We start from the raw sequence: 16,244 nt of genomic DNA on the forward strand, positions 1-16,244 counted from the left end.
AAGGTGAAGCTAGGTACAGTACTTTAACCATTGTTATGCAAATGATATCAGCAGCGATAATGTAGGCTTATATGTCGCCTATTCTTTTGTTATTATTCGCCTATTATGCCTATTCATGAAATTACGTCAAACGATCTAATGTTTTTTTACAATTCAGTTAGCATGAAAAATAAGGTGTATAAGAGATTGGTAATTATTGACATTGGCGCGGTACTAAATCAAAAACCACAACAGGTTTTCTGTTATCACAAATTATTATGTGAAATGTTATTAATTGATTCCCTAATCTCATCACCACTTTTTGTAGTATCCTATATCTACAAATTTGATAACTTGTAATGTGCATTCTGGCAACGCTTAAAAACGTTGTGCGCATGTGTGTAAGACAGGAGAGAATATGGCGAATGAAGACACATACTGCAACTACCTGTATTTTTATCGGTGATTTTTTTTTTATATTAATAATCGTGTTTCAGACATCACACCTTTGACAGGATCAGCTAAACACTGTACCGCGGGCCCATAATGTCTGCCAGTAAATTCATCATACAATCCACATTGCTTTTATGTGAGTCTACGTTATTTTTAATAATTATAGTTTTTAGTTACGCCTATTATTAATATATATCATAATCATCTTCGTCTTCATCATCATCATCATCATCATCAACATTCTTAATAATTAGTCTCATTCAGATATTGATTTTAGCATGATTAGCTTAGTTGACCTATTAGAATAAATTTTCCTATTTTTGTTTTTTCTACATCATATTACGGTACTAATGACTTCCAGGTAGGAATTGTGATTGCATATACAGTAAAAGCACACAAAGGCATATATACATAATTTCCATTGACATGGTTGGCATATCAAATCACACATTTAGTAGGCTAATACCAGTGTCCATTTTAAAGATCAAGAAACAAATTCGGTCAGGTTTTAAAGCTATAGATACCATAATATAGTTTAGGACCGAGACGTAATCTTAAATGCCAGAAAATGGGACTCTTCTTATTTTATTTTATTTTTCAACTCTTAATTGAACAATTTTATTGAAGTATGAGATATTTTTGGATTGTCTTCGGTACAAATTATAATTAAGATTTCGTGTGCAAGCTGGTAAGATTATCGCATATTCTTCTGTTGTTATTATTCGCCTATTTGCTGCGGCTTATTACAATTACGTCATTAAGTCATAGAACATGAGGTGTAGGCCCATACGTAATTGTTAATTATTGATGTTAATCATTGTCATCATCATCATCATCATCATCGTCAACATAGATTCTAGTCTATTTCGGATATTTATTATGTCATGATTGTCTTAGTTGACATACTAGAGAATAAATTTTTATTTTCGTTTTTTTTTTTCTACAGCATATTTTCTCTACATCTATACTATAGTATTACCAGGTATAACTGATGGTATGGATTGAAATTCTATCAGTAGAAAAGTGCACAAACACACACACATAATTCCAATTGACATGGTTGGTATATACCAAGTTAAACCCTAAGTAGGCTAATAATACCAATATCCATTTTAGAGATCAAGAAACAAACCCTGTTACGTTTTGGAGAAGATATATAGATACCCTCCACAGCCCTATATCATCGTTAATACAGAAACGAGATTCACTCTCGTATAGTATTTTAAAAAAACTCATAATTTAACAATTTTATCGAAGCATGAGATATTTTCAGATTGTATTCGGTACAAATCAAGACTATTGGGCTTCGTATATATAAAATGTAGATTGAAATATAAAAACAGAAATATTAATTTATAATGCTATCATTATTGACAGTTCGCAAAACTGGTGTATCCTATTGTTTTAAGAGGCGTTTGCTATATGTCAATGAAACATACGTTGGTTTCAAATTTAATTCCATTATGTTTTTTTTTTTTTTCCTCCTTCACCAAGGAGGTTATGTAGTCACTGCTGTTTGTCTACCGTGTTGTCTGGCTGTCGTGCTGTCTGTCTGTGTGTCTGTCTGTCTGTCAGCAAGATTACCCAAAATCTAATGAATGGATCATCATAGAATTTAGTGAAATGGTACATAATAATCGAAAGTTTTCGAAAGAAAAGGTCAAAGAACAAGGTCAAGTTCACGGAAATTTATTTTTTTAAACCCTAGAGCTGGGTTGGCATAAAAATCGGTCGGAGGGCCAAAGTGAACTTTTTATTTAACACTGAGGGCCGCACCCAAACTTTGATGTTCCAGTGAGCTTCCAAAAACCTCCAATCACTACTTTTACATCACCCTTATTCTCAGTTTTAATGTTACTTTTTACATATTATTGGTGTCGGCCCGTAAAAAACAAGGCGTTTTCTAGCCAATTTTGATTGGCTAGCCACAAACATAGGGTTTTCAATTCATTGTCGGGGGGCGCAAAAAAAATCACTTTGCCCACCTGACGTGCCCTAGAGCATATAGGCCTACCATAAAAAAAAAATAGAATCTTCTTTCGTATTCAGTCATTTTATTTTCCATATGCTCTAGGGTTAATAAAAAAAAAATCATGTGGTTCTCTGATAACTTGAGTGTAAGATGAAATAGATTAGTCCTTTCTAGAAACTTTGAAAATATCAGCATCTCTGATTTCTGGGCGCCCAAGTTTTATGGCACGCGTATCATAGATTGTGAAATGTTCATTTAAACAATGTCCAAATTAGTATGCTTTTAAAATATGGATTTTACAACTTATATTAGGTTTAGCGCAAATATATCCATGCGACTGTTCAGTAGTCGGTGGGCGGGATGCAGTACCTTAAATGGTTTAAGGAACCAAGACATAACAGTTTGTGGAAAGTTGGTTTGAACAACAACATAATAGAATTGTATACACTACGACTGCAACGTTCCTTTGTAGCATTAATAATGTTACAGGGTTGTTTGATAGCTATCCCAAGAACATTAAAAAATACTTATAATCTAATGCGTTGTTTCATACCTTGCTAAATTCACTCTGTTTTTTTTTTTACCAGTTTTGATTACCCATATCAAAGGAAAAAAGACAATATATTTTTCTCAATCAAAGATCGCTGTGCTCAAATGTGATATTGATTTAAGTGAAGTCAGAATTCTGTCTTGGTATGACAAGGACTTTCAAGATGGCCCAGTTGCAAGTTATAACGTTCGAAACAATTCTATATGGTCCGAGAATGATCGCTATGTACCAACTAAATATCAACTTACTGTGCGTAATGTAACCGACGGACAAAATATAAGTTGTATAAATCCCCTTAACAAAGAAGGCCAAGAATTTTTCTTGCAGCGCAATAGTAAGTTACTGTTTCTATACCCAAATATTTCATGTAGAAACACATTATGATATAATTTATTGTCTGCGTATATTTCAAAATGTGTTGTGTACAATTAACTCCGATCAGATCTAATTTAGTAAATAAATATTTAAAAAATAAAAGTACTAGAAAAAGTAAAAGTTCTTAGGTGCTGTTTTAAATATATAAACGAGGAGCAGAGACAGTATAGTTTCCTTGTCCGGACTCATTAACTCTAAATATATAATAAGCATGATCATTTGAAACTGTAACCAGGATTATTGGATTGGAATTCACAACGAAATGATTGACAATAATGTTTACAATTTTTTTAATTTATCTTAAAGAAATTGCAAACGATATGATGTCATTGGTAAATCTATTATAGGCTTAATTGTATGCATGTCCTCCTGATAATAGCAACATAACTATATTTACAAGACTTTAAGAGAAATTGTATGTTACAATATATCATTTTTGAACTACAGTTTGAAGATATAATGCATAAATGGGTTTTTCGTTAAATTCAGATTTATTTCATCCAGGAAGAAACATATTATCTAGAATGATCCATGATGAAATAAATTTAATACTGAATTCTAAATATTATAAATTTTGATGAGCATTACTTATGTAACTGTGAATTAATTCATTTTGGTATTCATGTTTATATAACTTAGAGCCACCGAACTTTACACTAGAAATTATGAACTGCCCGGATGTTCCAGTGGAGAAAAACGATACAGTAATTTTAAAATGTACAGTTAAGGGATATTATCCCAATGGCTCTGTTCACATTTCCTGGGATAGTACTGGCGATATTTGTTTAAAAACAAACGAAATCAGTGACTGTACTGTGACCGGTAACAAGACATTCAGCTTATCCTCAAGTATTGCATTCAAAGTTTCGGAAAATCAAACGGTTACGTGCCGTTTAGATTTAAAAGAACCGACAACATATACTAAGATTCTGGGGTCCGTTTGCGAAATACAACTCGAAGAAGGTAGGTTATGCATTATTAATATTTTTAATTTTTCATTTCATTTCATTATTTATTTGGTCAAACATACAAAAATGGGGAGACCAGGTGAACTGAATCACTGTAGCAGTGCTAGTTGACCCATCCGTCCAGACTACCAAATTTAATTTTACAAAACATTGTTTTGATATGAGAGATATTACCCTTATGAACATTGTTGTGTTTCTTTCTCTAATACAAGGTGAACGCAACTTGGTCACGAAGGCTATGTGGTATGGTTCAAGCGCCGACTGTAAATTATTTTCATTCATTTAACGTATTTGCGTCACCATCATGACCATATATAGACACATCCTGACTATATGAGTTTTTGTCGACGAAAATTTGATAGTGTGGACAGAGCTTAATATCATATGTGAAAGAGTGTCAGAGGTCAATAAGATACACAGAGAAGCCAAGTTAGTAGGGCAATTGGCTGAGACGTCTGCTTAGACGGCAGAAGGTCCCATGTTCGAATCACGATTGAGCAACATTATTTCACACTCACAGCTCTAATTCTGGTTGTTTACAGTTCCTAACTAGAAATATTATAATTTGATAGACAAAAAGTGATTTTTTTTAGATACTATTTTTCAGTAACTTAATGTTAATTTATTGTTTATGTAAACAGGTCTAATATCGGTAGCACCCGGTTTGTTCTTACTAAGCTCCTTGTGGACAATGTTTCTTTAATAGGATAGCATAATTTCTTCTAATAACCAAATAACGAACTGTTGCTTTTAATAATCAATTTAAAATTAAAGATAAAATTAAAATTTCTCATCTATTACGTTTTAATTTTCAGTATTTGATACATTATTCCACTTGCTGTTTCAGGATTTTTTCCATGCCATAAAATCACCTTCTCATTCGAGATCCAGCAATACGAAAATGATGCACAGAGGATGATGTAGCTTGTAGATATCTTGCAGTCTATAGTGCTATATCAAAACCGTGAAGTCAGACACGTTTAAAGAATGAAAGAAACTTCGATTCTATCTGCACTTGAATCGCCACAATGCCTTCGTATATATGATCATATTACTCTTAGAAACCTGGCGATTCAAATTGCTTAGCGGTATAATGGGCTGGTTCGAATGACATACTCGCCCATGTCTCTGGTGGTGGAACAAGTGTTCTCCCTCCAATAAAGACTCTAACCCAGTGTACACAATTGGCTCGTGTGCGCTTTAAAGAACCAGTTCATCCTTCGAGAAGGGTAGGGGGTTATCCCGGTATATTAGTCCATTTAGCCCCATGACAACTGATTGGACATGATGTGTGACCTTTGGGGAGAAGAAAGTTTTTGAATGAGTTAGTCCAAGTGTGTGCTCATTTCAGCCTAGTAAGTCACAAGTCTTGTGCTATTTCCTACCCTTTAAATTTACCACAAATTTAACGTGTTTACATTTTTCTTTTCAGATCTTCTGGGCAAGCCGAGACCTTGTGTTCCAACTAGTGTGCTCATAGTGGTGGCTGTTTTCATAATAGTTGAACATGTTTTACTATTAATATTAGGCCTATATTGCTGTTTTATTAAACAACATTGTCATGTAAAGTTTCAGGCACAGAAAGGCAAGGATGATAAACCCGATATAGACATTGAGTGCCTGGATGAGATGTCTGAGACGTTGATTGACCTTCCTAACAATACAAATAAACTCAATGCGAAGCAAATGGGAAGAGAACTATTAAGACAAAGGAGCGTTTCCAGTGATTTTTCTTCAATAACTAAATGTTAATTTATTGCTTATGTAAACAGGGTCTAATATCGGTAGCACATGGTTTGTTGTCACCCAGCTCTTTTATTTTACTTTCTCTTTAGTAGTAAAGTTGACTTAATAGGAAAAAGAATAATATTATGATTTGTTTTTGCTTTTGATTTGTTTGGTTTTTGTTTATATTTGCATACATCAAAAGACAAAAACAGTTCATTGTGTGTTTAGACCAATGACCTATCATTATAAAAAAAATTGTCAACATTTATTAATTGTATTGTTTGTTTGTCCTCAAGACTCAAATTTTCTGTAACCAATTGTATGGACATTGACATCTGTACCATGATCTTCAACAATATGACTACTACTGTAATATACACGAAATATAATGGCTTGTTGGCGCATGTTAACTATGGCAACATAAAGAAAACGATATGTGATCTGATATTGGCCAAATTATTATGAGAGACGGTTACTTCATCTTTTTTTTTTCTTAATCTTTATCTTTTCAATAACGTCCACGTTTAAACGTGATCCAAATAAGGTAGCAATATGAGGTAGCAATTGTCATGAAATAAGCGGAGGACATATGGTACTGATTGAACTGTTGAAATATTTTAAAGAGAAACAAATTTGAGAAATGTACGACATGGTGTGTGAACTAATGTCCAGGCGCACATCTAATAGGGAGAACGGGGGAACGTGCCCTCCCCGTTTTGCCAATAAATTTTAAAATTTCGATGCATATCAAAATTATATATTTAAATTAGCGCTACTCGCTTATATATTCTGAAAACTGTGTGTGCACCCCCTCCCCAATTAAAAAAAGAAATCTTGATTCTTTAAGAGATAAAGGCGAGGGCTATTTTTACACCAGTCGCACACGAATTTTTGTACACGAATTTATAATTCTGATTAAATGGTATTGTATGTAGGCCTATGCATTGGATTTAGGACAATAAATTCAGATCGGAATTATGAGTTTAAGACTGGTGTAAGAATTGCCATTGCCTAAGATACATTCAATGAACTAGACATTAAATAGAATTTTAGAAACGGCATCAAAAAGCTCATCTGTGTCAAGGGCCAAATGATTGAAGTGCTCAAGAAAACAAGTATCTTATCACGTTTTATACTTTATAAAAATATATCTTCTTAATCTTTCTAGAGTTTTTCACCAATTCATTGTCTTAGAAATGTTTGTACTACATCAATTTTTCTGATTCCGGAGCCTGACTTTAATGGAAAGAATAAAAATGATCTTACTGTATTTTGTCTCCAAGCGTTGAGGGCATTCAAAAAGTGCCGACATTTTAAAAACTAAATGTAGCCTAGACTGGTTAAATGCTAAAAACGTGAGATAAACTCAGACAACCTATTTTTTTTTTGTCTACTGCCCTCTGGACAGAAAACACTTTAAACTTAGTTTGTCAATCCGGAAGCATAAAGTTGACCGTAAGTTTGCCATTACGTAACTGTTTAGGAGAACAGAATCATTCAATGTGCGACACCTTAAGTCAAAACGGCAATAAGTAAAACGGCAATAAGTCAAAACGGCAATAAACCAAAACGGCAATAAACCAAAAGGTGTTGGTTAACACATATTTACCTCGATTTTATGGGTTTTTTTTTTTTATCTGTGTGACTAATATAAAAACATTAGAACTCGAACAAGACTACAGACCATTCTGATTCAAAATTTATTTTGGTATATCATCAGTTTAGTTTATTATATTATCATCAAAATATTGTACAAAACAGATAAAATTCGCACATGGCATGACAAACAAATAACACTAAAATATGATGCAAGCATAGATAGAATTTTCTTTAAGAAATAAAACTTATCTCCAATATGGTCCTACATGAAATCAATAAACATGAAAATGTACAACGATTAAATGTGGTAAAGAATTAAGATACAGACAAATGAGGCTAAAACCATTAATGTCATAGAAGTAAAAAAAACGCGAAAAAAACATAATTCACTATAAGGACTGCATGGAAGCTATTTATTAAGCACATCTTCATGAAAAAACTTCCGGATTTGAAACAGTGTCACTCTCTCTATGTGGCCGTTTATAGGTAGATACTCCACGTAAGGATCCTGCTGCAGACCGGTGTACAAACAAACAGTACAAGACGGTGACTAGGCTTGGCTCTTCCATTTATTGCATGGGGAAAATTTTTCTGAGTGTAGTCTCCCGTCATTTTACGTCAAATCAACAAGATGCAATTGGTTTCCACAGGTTTCCACATTTAGCCTACGTGCCTCAGGCTGCGCTACCGTGCACCACCGAGGCAGTGACTCAGACTTAAGAAAAGAAATCAGGTGAAAACAAATAAAAATTTATCTATTATTTATCTAATCTATTAAAAAAAAGTGTTTTAAAAATGTTTTAGCTCTGACTTAAATTCTTAAATAGAAGTGGTTGTCCGAATTTTACGTGGCAGCCCATTCCAGATGTTAGCTCCAGCGGCAGAAAAAGCTCTCCCTCTCCAAGCATTGCGAGTATTACAGTATGTGCAGTAATAAGATGCTGATCAGTAGAACGTAAATTCGATCTAGTAGGTGTACAGACGGAGACAAGAGATGAAATGTATGTTGGGGCAATGTCGTTTTAGGCTTTGAACACAATGAGCCCCATTTTATATGTAATTCTGCGGTCAACGGGTAGCCAGTGTAATTCCTTCAAAACAAGTGATATGTGCTTACAAGTCTTGCAGCAATGTTTTTAAGTTTTTGGAGTTTGCCTAATAGTGTTTTGTTAAGACATATAAGATAGTATCGCAATTATCAAGCTTTTAGGTAATAAACGCATAAATAAGAATTTCAGTGGTGTGATAATTTGAGGTGTTTTCTAATACGTCCGATGTTATAAATGGAAAATTCAGCTGATTTGCAGACGGCGTTAATGTGCTCTACCAAACTGAGATTTTTGTCCAAGATTATGCCAAGGTTTCTACATGTAATGGACGGTTCGATAAACATTTCACCAATTTTAGAAGGCCTGAGTCATGTTTTGCAAGTTGTTGCTTTGATGATCATGAATTCAGTTTTTTGCTCATTAAGTTTCAATAGGTTTAACCAGAAACGAATATCAGATTGAATCTTTTGTGTGTATATATATATATATATATATACTGTCTCTTATACACATCTAGATGTGTATAAGAGACAGCTTATCATCATCAACATCATCATCATCATTCTTGAATCTCTTGTATCTGAACAAGATCATCGCGCTATTTTTTCATGAAATTGCTTGTCATTATCAATCACGTCAAGTGGTAAGGCGGGGGCAACACTAAACATAGCCTGGTTCGAGACCTTCTTTAGCCGGATGAAAACCTGAAACCAGGTTTGTGTTACATTTCTTATTTTTAAAAAAATGTAGGGACTACTGCGATACTCTGGTTTATTTTTAGCTCCTTTCGTGGAATGATGCAAGCTCCACCCTATGGCTGCATTGACCACACACGTACTAGTACGCACATCAGTACAATGTAGCTTGAAGTTATGGGTTTTCATATAAGCCTACTTAAATTTACCCAACCATGTTACTGCCATTTTACCTTCGCGGAGTACTTAAGTGAAACATTGGCATATCCAGGAGGTGCACGAAAGAGTAGCACGCAAAAATATTACGACCATGTAGTTAAAAATTACCTCATATCAACTGATTTTGTGAACTGACATCCCCTTACTTAATCGTTGAGCCCTTCCACCGTTGATGCCTCATCAGGCTCCCTTTTTTCTCTCTCTACTTTCGATTCCCCCACCAGCCCCTCCCTATTTCAAAATACGTCACTAAATTCAAAATAAGCATGCCAAAAAAAAAACAAAAAAAAAAAACATGAATTTGTAGGCCAAGCAGTCTATCCACCTATTTTCTCATTTCCTCAAAAACAACTTTTGCAACACTGGAAAGTTTTAGGTCTGTGAACGTTTCGTGAAGTTTTTCCAATATTTTCAACTTTGGCAGATCGTCATTTTTTGAAAAGAATGAAAACAACATTGTTTTAGTTGGATTTTCAGTACTTTTTTCATACCAAATTTCAATCGTTTTAGCTTTCACTCCCCACTTTTCAGCCAGAGCTCTCCAATCAAGGTTAGCGTCATTGCAGCTGTCCAAACTTATACAGATTTCACTAAAGGCATCCCAAGAAAGGATGTGTCCATGTTTGTAATCTTGATCCATACGCAAATATTTCGTGCGCATAGGAAGCTGTAGAAAGAAGTGTGTGAGTCGATAACATACGATCGGGTATACTATCAACAAATACAATAAAGAAATTAATAACATTTTTTAACTTTCAGTCAATCTGCAGCGTTCGGTTTCCTTCAAATATTGCTTAAGAAAACTACAGACCTGTCAGTCATAATTCATTAGTTAGTTGTGTGAATTAATGTAAATTAATATAAAATACCTTTTATTAGGCCTATTTAAAATTGTAGTCTTGTGATGGACTATAAATGATTAAAACACATTTTCATTAGTATTAGAGATTTAATTTAAAAAATAATAGTCATTTCTAGATTTTAAAAAATAAATGGTTTAATCTTACCTCTAGGTCTGGCTGTTGAGTTGCAAAATCTAATAAGAAGAGAAATATAATTATTTTTATTTAACAAAATAAAAAAATTTATAAATATTTTATAAAAAAAATAAATTACAAATGCATGCAGATAACATTGCAGAATAAAGTAAAACTAAATTAAGAAGAGCATTTTTATTGAGATTTTATAGGTCAGTGTGAAATATTAGTGACTTTGGTGTAAAAGCGGTTAATTTAATTTATTTTTTTTGTAGGTAACAGTAAACATTTTTTGCAGATATAAATTAAGAGGTTTAGAATATAAATTCAACCTGACATGATAAATATTGGTGGCTCAGTATTTTTCTTTAAGTTTAACAATAATTTATCAGTACTCAGACAATAATCCAGTTTGTCCAGAAACAATAAATAAGTAGGTGTTAAGCTCCACTTTATCAAATTTATTTGACAAACAAAATGTGATATGCTCATATCTGGGTGTAGTATGGCAATAGGTACATCACACAAGCATTTGTCACATTAAATTTGCTATTGTAGACAGAGCTTAAGAAAGCATTTGTTTGTTAGTCATAAACGCCCAGGCGTCTGCAAACAACTAGAAGAAACAGTTATTTACAAGTAGGCCTGATGTAATCCCATAGTTTTAATTGACTTTTTGACATTTTGAGTTTTTAACATTTATTTAGTGAACATACGCTTTTTCAGCCGCGCGTTTTCACCACTGAAATGCTGCGTTCAGTAAGGTCTGTGGTTCAACTTACCAACCGAATATCATGCTGCAATTCCTATATAATTCTGTTGTATGTTTTTTTTTTTTTTTTTGCAGTGACGACAACTCATTCATTTTGTGGATTCGTGTAAGATAAAGTTATTCTCTTTTGTGATATTTTGTATTACATAAAAATGTAAAATCGATATATTTTTATTATAATGGGCCTGGAATAATGGTGCTACATTATATTTCTTTTTATTATTATACTATAATATAGTAGAGATAAACTCTAATGCTATAAATATATATACATTTTTTAACATAATGAGAGGAATCTGAGAATGTGCAAAAATAGGTTCCCCAACCGGAACCCGGGACCTTCTGCTGTCTATATAAACGCCTTAATCAACCAAAGGCATTGAGGACTTATCGGAAATTTGCATGTGTAGTTAGGCAATACTAGTTTGGTACATAGCAAATAACAGAGATCAACATCATACGCTGTCTTCTTATAAGCATTTGACGACAAAAAGAGATCTCCAAAGCTCCCAATTATTCCTTTAATTTTTGCATACGTACCCCATCAAAGTATTAGAATATGTTTGGATAAAATAAATGTATTATCATTGCACACTACCACTTTAAAAGTTAATCACGAGTGGTGGTGGTATAGGCCTAATACAAGGTTAGTAAGTTTGAAGTTAGTATTTTGATATTTCTTTATAAAGGAACAGTATATGGGGGCGGGATAACCTAAGATTGTCTTACCACTGTTTAGTTTTTCTATTCCATGGTTTCCTTGCTCTGCACTTCCACATGCATTTGTTGCCTGTTGTTTCTTTTCTTGACGCTCATATTCCGTGTCTTCGTAATAGCCTGGCCATTCTGATATAAAATAACCAGCATATTAGTACATTATTCCAGTAGAATAAAAAAAAGGTTGAAGATCACGTTTTACAAAAAAAACAAAAAAAAACAGAAAACTTTTTAATTATAAAAAGATATACTGTAGATGTAAATTAGGCCTAAGAGTTTACATAGACCAAATATAAGTTTTGCACTGATAATAATTGATTTAATTATAAATACCTTTCCGTGATGCTGCTTTTCTTTTCAATTGTTCATCAAATTCTTTACGTATCTCCTTCAATCTACCAAGTTCATTAACAACCGTTTCCATTTCACTCGTCCAAACATCGGATTCATCAGTTACCTTCGTCATATATGATGCCGCAACACTGTACACCTGTTGTTTTTTTTTTTATAGAAAAGCTCGATGTGACAAGCACATCTTTACACAAAATGATCAGAGCAAGTGTTATCTTTAATCCACCGTTGTAGATGTCTTTTGTATGCAATGCATGTCTTCTAGTAATGAAGTTCACGATGAAACTCATAAAGAAATTGAGATATATCTGTGCGATACATCTCGCCTCCGCACTCATGCGCATGATATACTGGGCTGCAATTTGGCCTTTCTCAGTAACCGATTTTAATTCCAAAACAGGGTTTAAGCTGGGCTTACTATTGGTCGCTTGAAATAATTCGTCTACCCAACTCCTCAGATCGTTGGATTCTGTTTCGCCCATTTTCTTAACAAAATCAGAAAAGTCTTCGGAAGCTTTACATAGGTATAAATATGAATTCCTAACGAGTTCCACATATGTACTTTCATCGGAAATGGAATTGTGATAGTCAACGCATTTTTCAAATGTACTGGACACTCGCATGGTAAAATTCATCCGTATATTAACAGCACTTGAAGTCTGATCAGCTGCATTTAAAATCGCCATCAGTCCTGTATAACAACCAGCTTTATAATAGAGTATTGCGGCTATGATGCACATTCTATCTTCAGAGCCTCTGTAAAACTGATCTCCAACTGCAGGAAAATTAAGATGTTTGTTAAGTATTTCAATTTAAACACTATATAAATTTGATAACTTATATTTAATTTATATTATTCAAAATATTTTCCTCTCAAATCACCAGATGCCAAATACCATTTCATTATTATTCGAATGAGCCTTACCAAGGGTTAATGTGAAATATTCTATGATAGAAGCCTACATTCTATGTTGAAGTAAGTAACTTCAAATAAAATTCGATGTTTAAAAGTGGACAAATAATCATTTTATACATTCTGTGCATACCCTTAAATTATCTTGTAATCAATGTCACATTAGAAGTTGTACTCATTAATGATTAATTGGAACAGGTTACTTTAGCTATTGGGTATCTTATGGAACAAATAGGGCTAGGTAATTCTGAATTTGCAGCACTAGTGAATTTTTTTAAAGAAGAATAATTTATAATTTTGTTATTAATATTAATGATATTTTTCATATATCTTTATTTTTTTAATATTCAATGTTATTTGTAATTGTTTATTGTGTTTAAGTAGTTTCTAGGCAATTTAATTTTTACATTTGAAATTCTTTATTAAAATGGTTCTGAATTATATAATTTTTTTTTACTGTGCTTCATTTACTTCTTTAAATCTTTAAATGAGACATACCATCCATAAAAAAGCGTACTGTCGCTGATTAATTTAGCTTATTAAGTAATAAACTTTTAACATCAATAATTAAATATCTATTTATCTTCCTAATGCAGCTGCTTACCAGAGTGTTACCACGAACACCTATGTTAGGAAGACGTAACCAAATTTAAGGCCTATTGTCATCATTAATATCAGATCTATCAATATCATTATTATTCGGCTTAGGTTTTAGCTGCTCAAGTAACCGATTGACAACATATATAGGAAAACCATTCCATAGCAGCATCTTCTTGATTATTTCAATTTCAACGGTAAAATATAGCCCAGGCGTGCATATTTTGTATGCTCTAGATAAAAGGCTACGAACCCAAGATATTTTATGAGCCCATGGAACAAAGCTATCAAAATGAATATATTGACGTACCAGTATGTGTTTTCTTACGATACACTCCAATTTCACCATTGGTTATAAATGTTAAATCAAGAAAATTAATGTTGTTACAGCGTTGTTTTAGCTAAGCCTTCTGATGTCCCACTAGTACTTAACTCACTTACCTCTTTCCATCAAAATATTAACTTCCCTTTTGAGTCATTTGAACGCTGTAACAACATTGATCACAAATGTTATTTATGGAGGCTTTGGCCATTAGGCGTTTTGAGCCTATTTTAAACACTGGGTTGAGAGCATCCAAGGAGCTTTCATTATTTACTTAATTCTGAATTGTAATTATATAACATATTTTCTTGTAAGCATTATCTACTGTTTAAATATATTTTATTTCACTGAATTATCTTATTGTTTATTTTAAGTTGTGAGACTTTCATTCAGCCAGCATTCCCAGGCTTCTATACTATTGTTGAATAATTGTTGATTATTCATTGTTTACTCGCAATATTAAGTGATAATACTTAATATAAGACACACCTCATTTTTAATTACCTCGTTTTTAATTGGCTAGTTATAACTTTGGTTTTAATTTAATTGTTCGGTTTTTATTTGCTTTCTGTTATACTTCTGTAAATATTGTAACCATATATGGATGGGTGAGATTTTCTCACCAGTATTCTTGAAAATGATCAAATAGAACGAAACGTTAAATCTCAAAATGTCTCTGTCTCTTTTCGGAGTTTTGTTTTATTTAACACTAATTAGTGGATTCTCTGGTTTTTTATAATTCGATTGATTCTCACAAATAATATACATTACTGATAAAAAATATCTTCTTTTGATTAGCAGGGGCGCGTTTGGTGGGGGCGGCCAAGCGCCACGCCCCCACACCTTTTGGAGTTAGAAAAAGAAAAAAAAATGAAAGAAAGGAAAAGACAACATTTCATCCCCAAAACGCCTCAGAGGTTATTTTCGGGCGTCTAGTAACAAAAACTTTCGTGGGGGAATGCCCCGGACCCCTTAGGGTGGTGTTGTCTCAATCGGCTCCACTTTCACCCCCCCCCCCCCCCCCCTTTTCGGACATCTCTAGATCCGCCCCACCCCACCTTATTATGTTTACCTTTGCGGACATTGTCGATCTGCCGTTGCTGATTGTCGTCACACACGTATATGTTACATTTAGCCGCCTTCGCCGTGAGTTCCTGAAGAATTCGACTATATTTTGGGAAAAATGGAGCACATGGAATCTGGCCAGTTCCAAGTGACGATCCTGTCTCAAGTACAGCTATTTCATAAACATCAAATTTTGTTTTTATCCATGCATCCGACTCCAATAATACACTTTCACAGATGATAACACAAGGCATTATAAAGGGAAGAAGCTTATCATGTTCCCCTCTGCAAAGTCTGTTCCTCGTGGCAATAAAATTGTGAAGAACGGTCAGGAAAAGAAGAACGTAGGCTTTTGTTACAGAGTGTCCATTTTCGGTCAAGCCTTCAAAATACTTAACCATCTCTAATGCTTTGTTTTTTAGAAATTTCCAATCACTTGTACCTGGTTTAGCACCAGTTTGTTCAAACAATCCGACAATAAGTACTTCCATTATATCACTTCTTTTTTCACCCATGTGCTCCATTACTTTCTGGTGGTCATTGGCTAAATACCTCAGATTCTTTTTTGTCGTTTCTTCGACAACGTGCGGCCCCCTTGGCTCAGGGATATTATTACTAAAAGTGACGACAAGATCAAAATTAGTGGATACATTTCCAGCGAATGCAAGCCTTACATCACAAGACCCATCTTCTTCCTCGGCAGAATCTAAATGTTTAGTCATCTGATCAAAATTCCTTTTGTGATATGCACCGACTGCTAAACTAACTTGTTGTGCCACACTTGGGTCAGATGCAATGGTTTTTTGACGTCGCTCGAGATCATCAGCGCGCACATATCCACCATCTTGAACGCCAAATATCTTTCTCTCAACATCTTAAAGAAAAAAATATTTTGAATAATATAAATCATTATTATTGGCATGCAAATGTGTGTGTGTGGGGG

At 33.7% G+C, this 16,244-nt stretch overlaps 2 protein-coding genes across 3 annotated transcripts in view; one reads left to right on the forward strand and one right to left on the reverse strand.

The window, feature by feature from the left end:
- The first annotated feature begins 407 nt into the window (after window positions 1-407).
- LOC117109251 lies at window positions 408-7,374 on the forward strand. Of its 2 annotated transcripts, none has more exons than XM_033251513.1 (4): window positions 408-568; window positions 2,992-3,288; window positions 3,969-4,292; window positions 4,510-7,374. In XM_033251513.1, exons 1-4 carry the CDS (start codon window positions 526-528, stop codon window positions 4,581-4,583), a joined length of 738 nt encoding a protein of 245 aa, XP_033107404.1. In that variant the 5' UTR covers window positions 408-525; the 3' UTR covers window positions 4,584-7,374. The 2 variants fall into 2 exon arrangements, with proteins under 2 accessions (XP_033107404.1, XP_033107403.1); XM_033251512.1 differs by having other exon boundaries at window positions 5,730-7,374.
- Window positions 7,375-9,237: 1,863 nt separating this feature from the next.
- The window catches only part of LOC117109250, a 15,289-nt gene continuing 8,282 nt past the window's right edge, over window positions 9,238-16,244 (reverse strand). The window contains exons 5-9 of the mRNA XM_033251511.1: window positions 15,309-16,175; window positions 12,387-13,179; window positions 12,066-12,182; window positions 10,595-10,623; window positions 9,238-10,254 (exon numbers count right to left, since the gene is read on the reverse strand). Of these exons, the coding sequence (XP_033107402.1) occupies window positions 12,503-13,179; window positions 15,309-16,175 (1,544 nt within the window). The 3' untranslated portion in view covers window positions 9,238-10,254; window positions 10,595-10,623; window positions 12,066-12,182; window positions 12,387-12,502. The remainder of the gene's footprint in view (window positions 10,255-10,594; window positions 10,624-12,065; window positions 12,183-12,386; window positions 13,180-15,308; window positions 16,176-16,244) is intronic.

Source organism: Anneissia japonica, unplaced genomic scaffold (genome assembly GCF_011630105.1).
Source record: "Anneissia japonica isolate Jap-2015-1 unplaced genomic scaffold, ASM1163010v1 scaffold288033_len957474_cov176, whole genome shotgun sequence".
NCBI lineage: Eukaryota > Metazoa > Echinodermata > Crinoidea > Comatulida > Comatulidae > Anneissia > Anneissia japonica.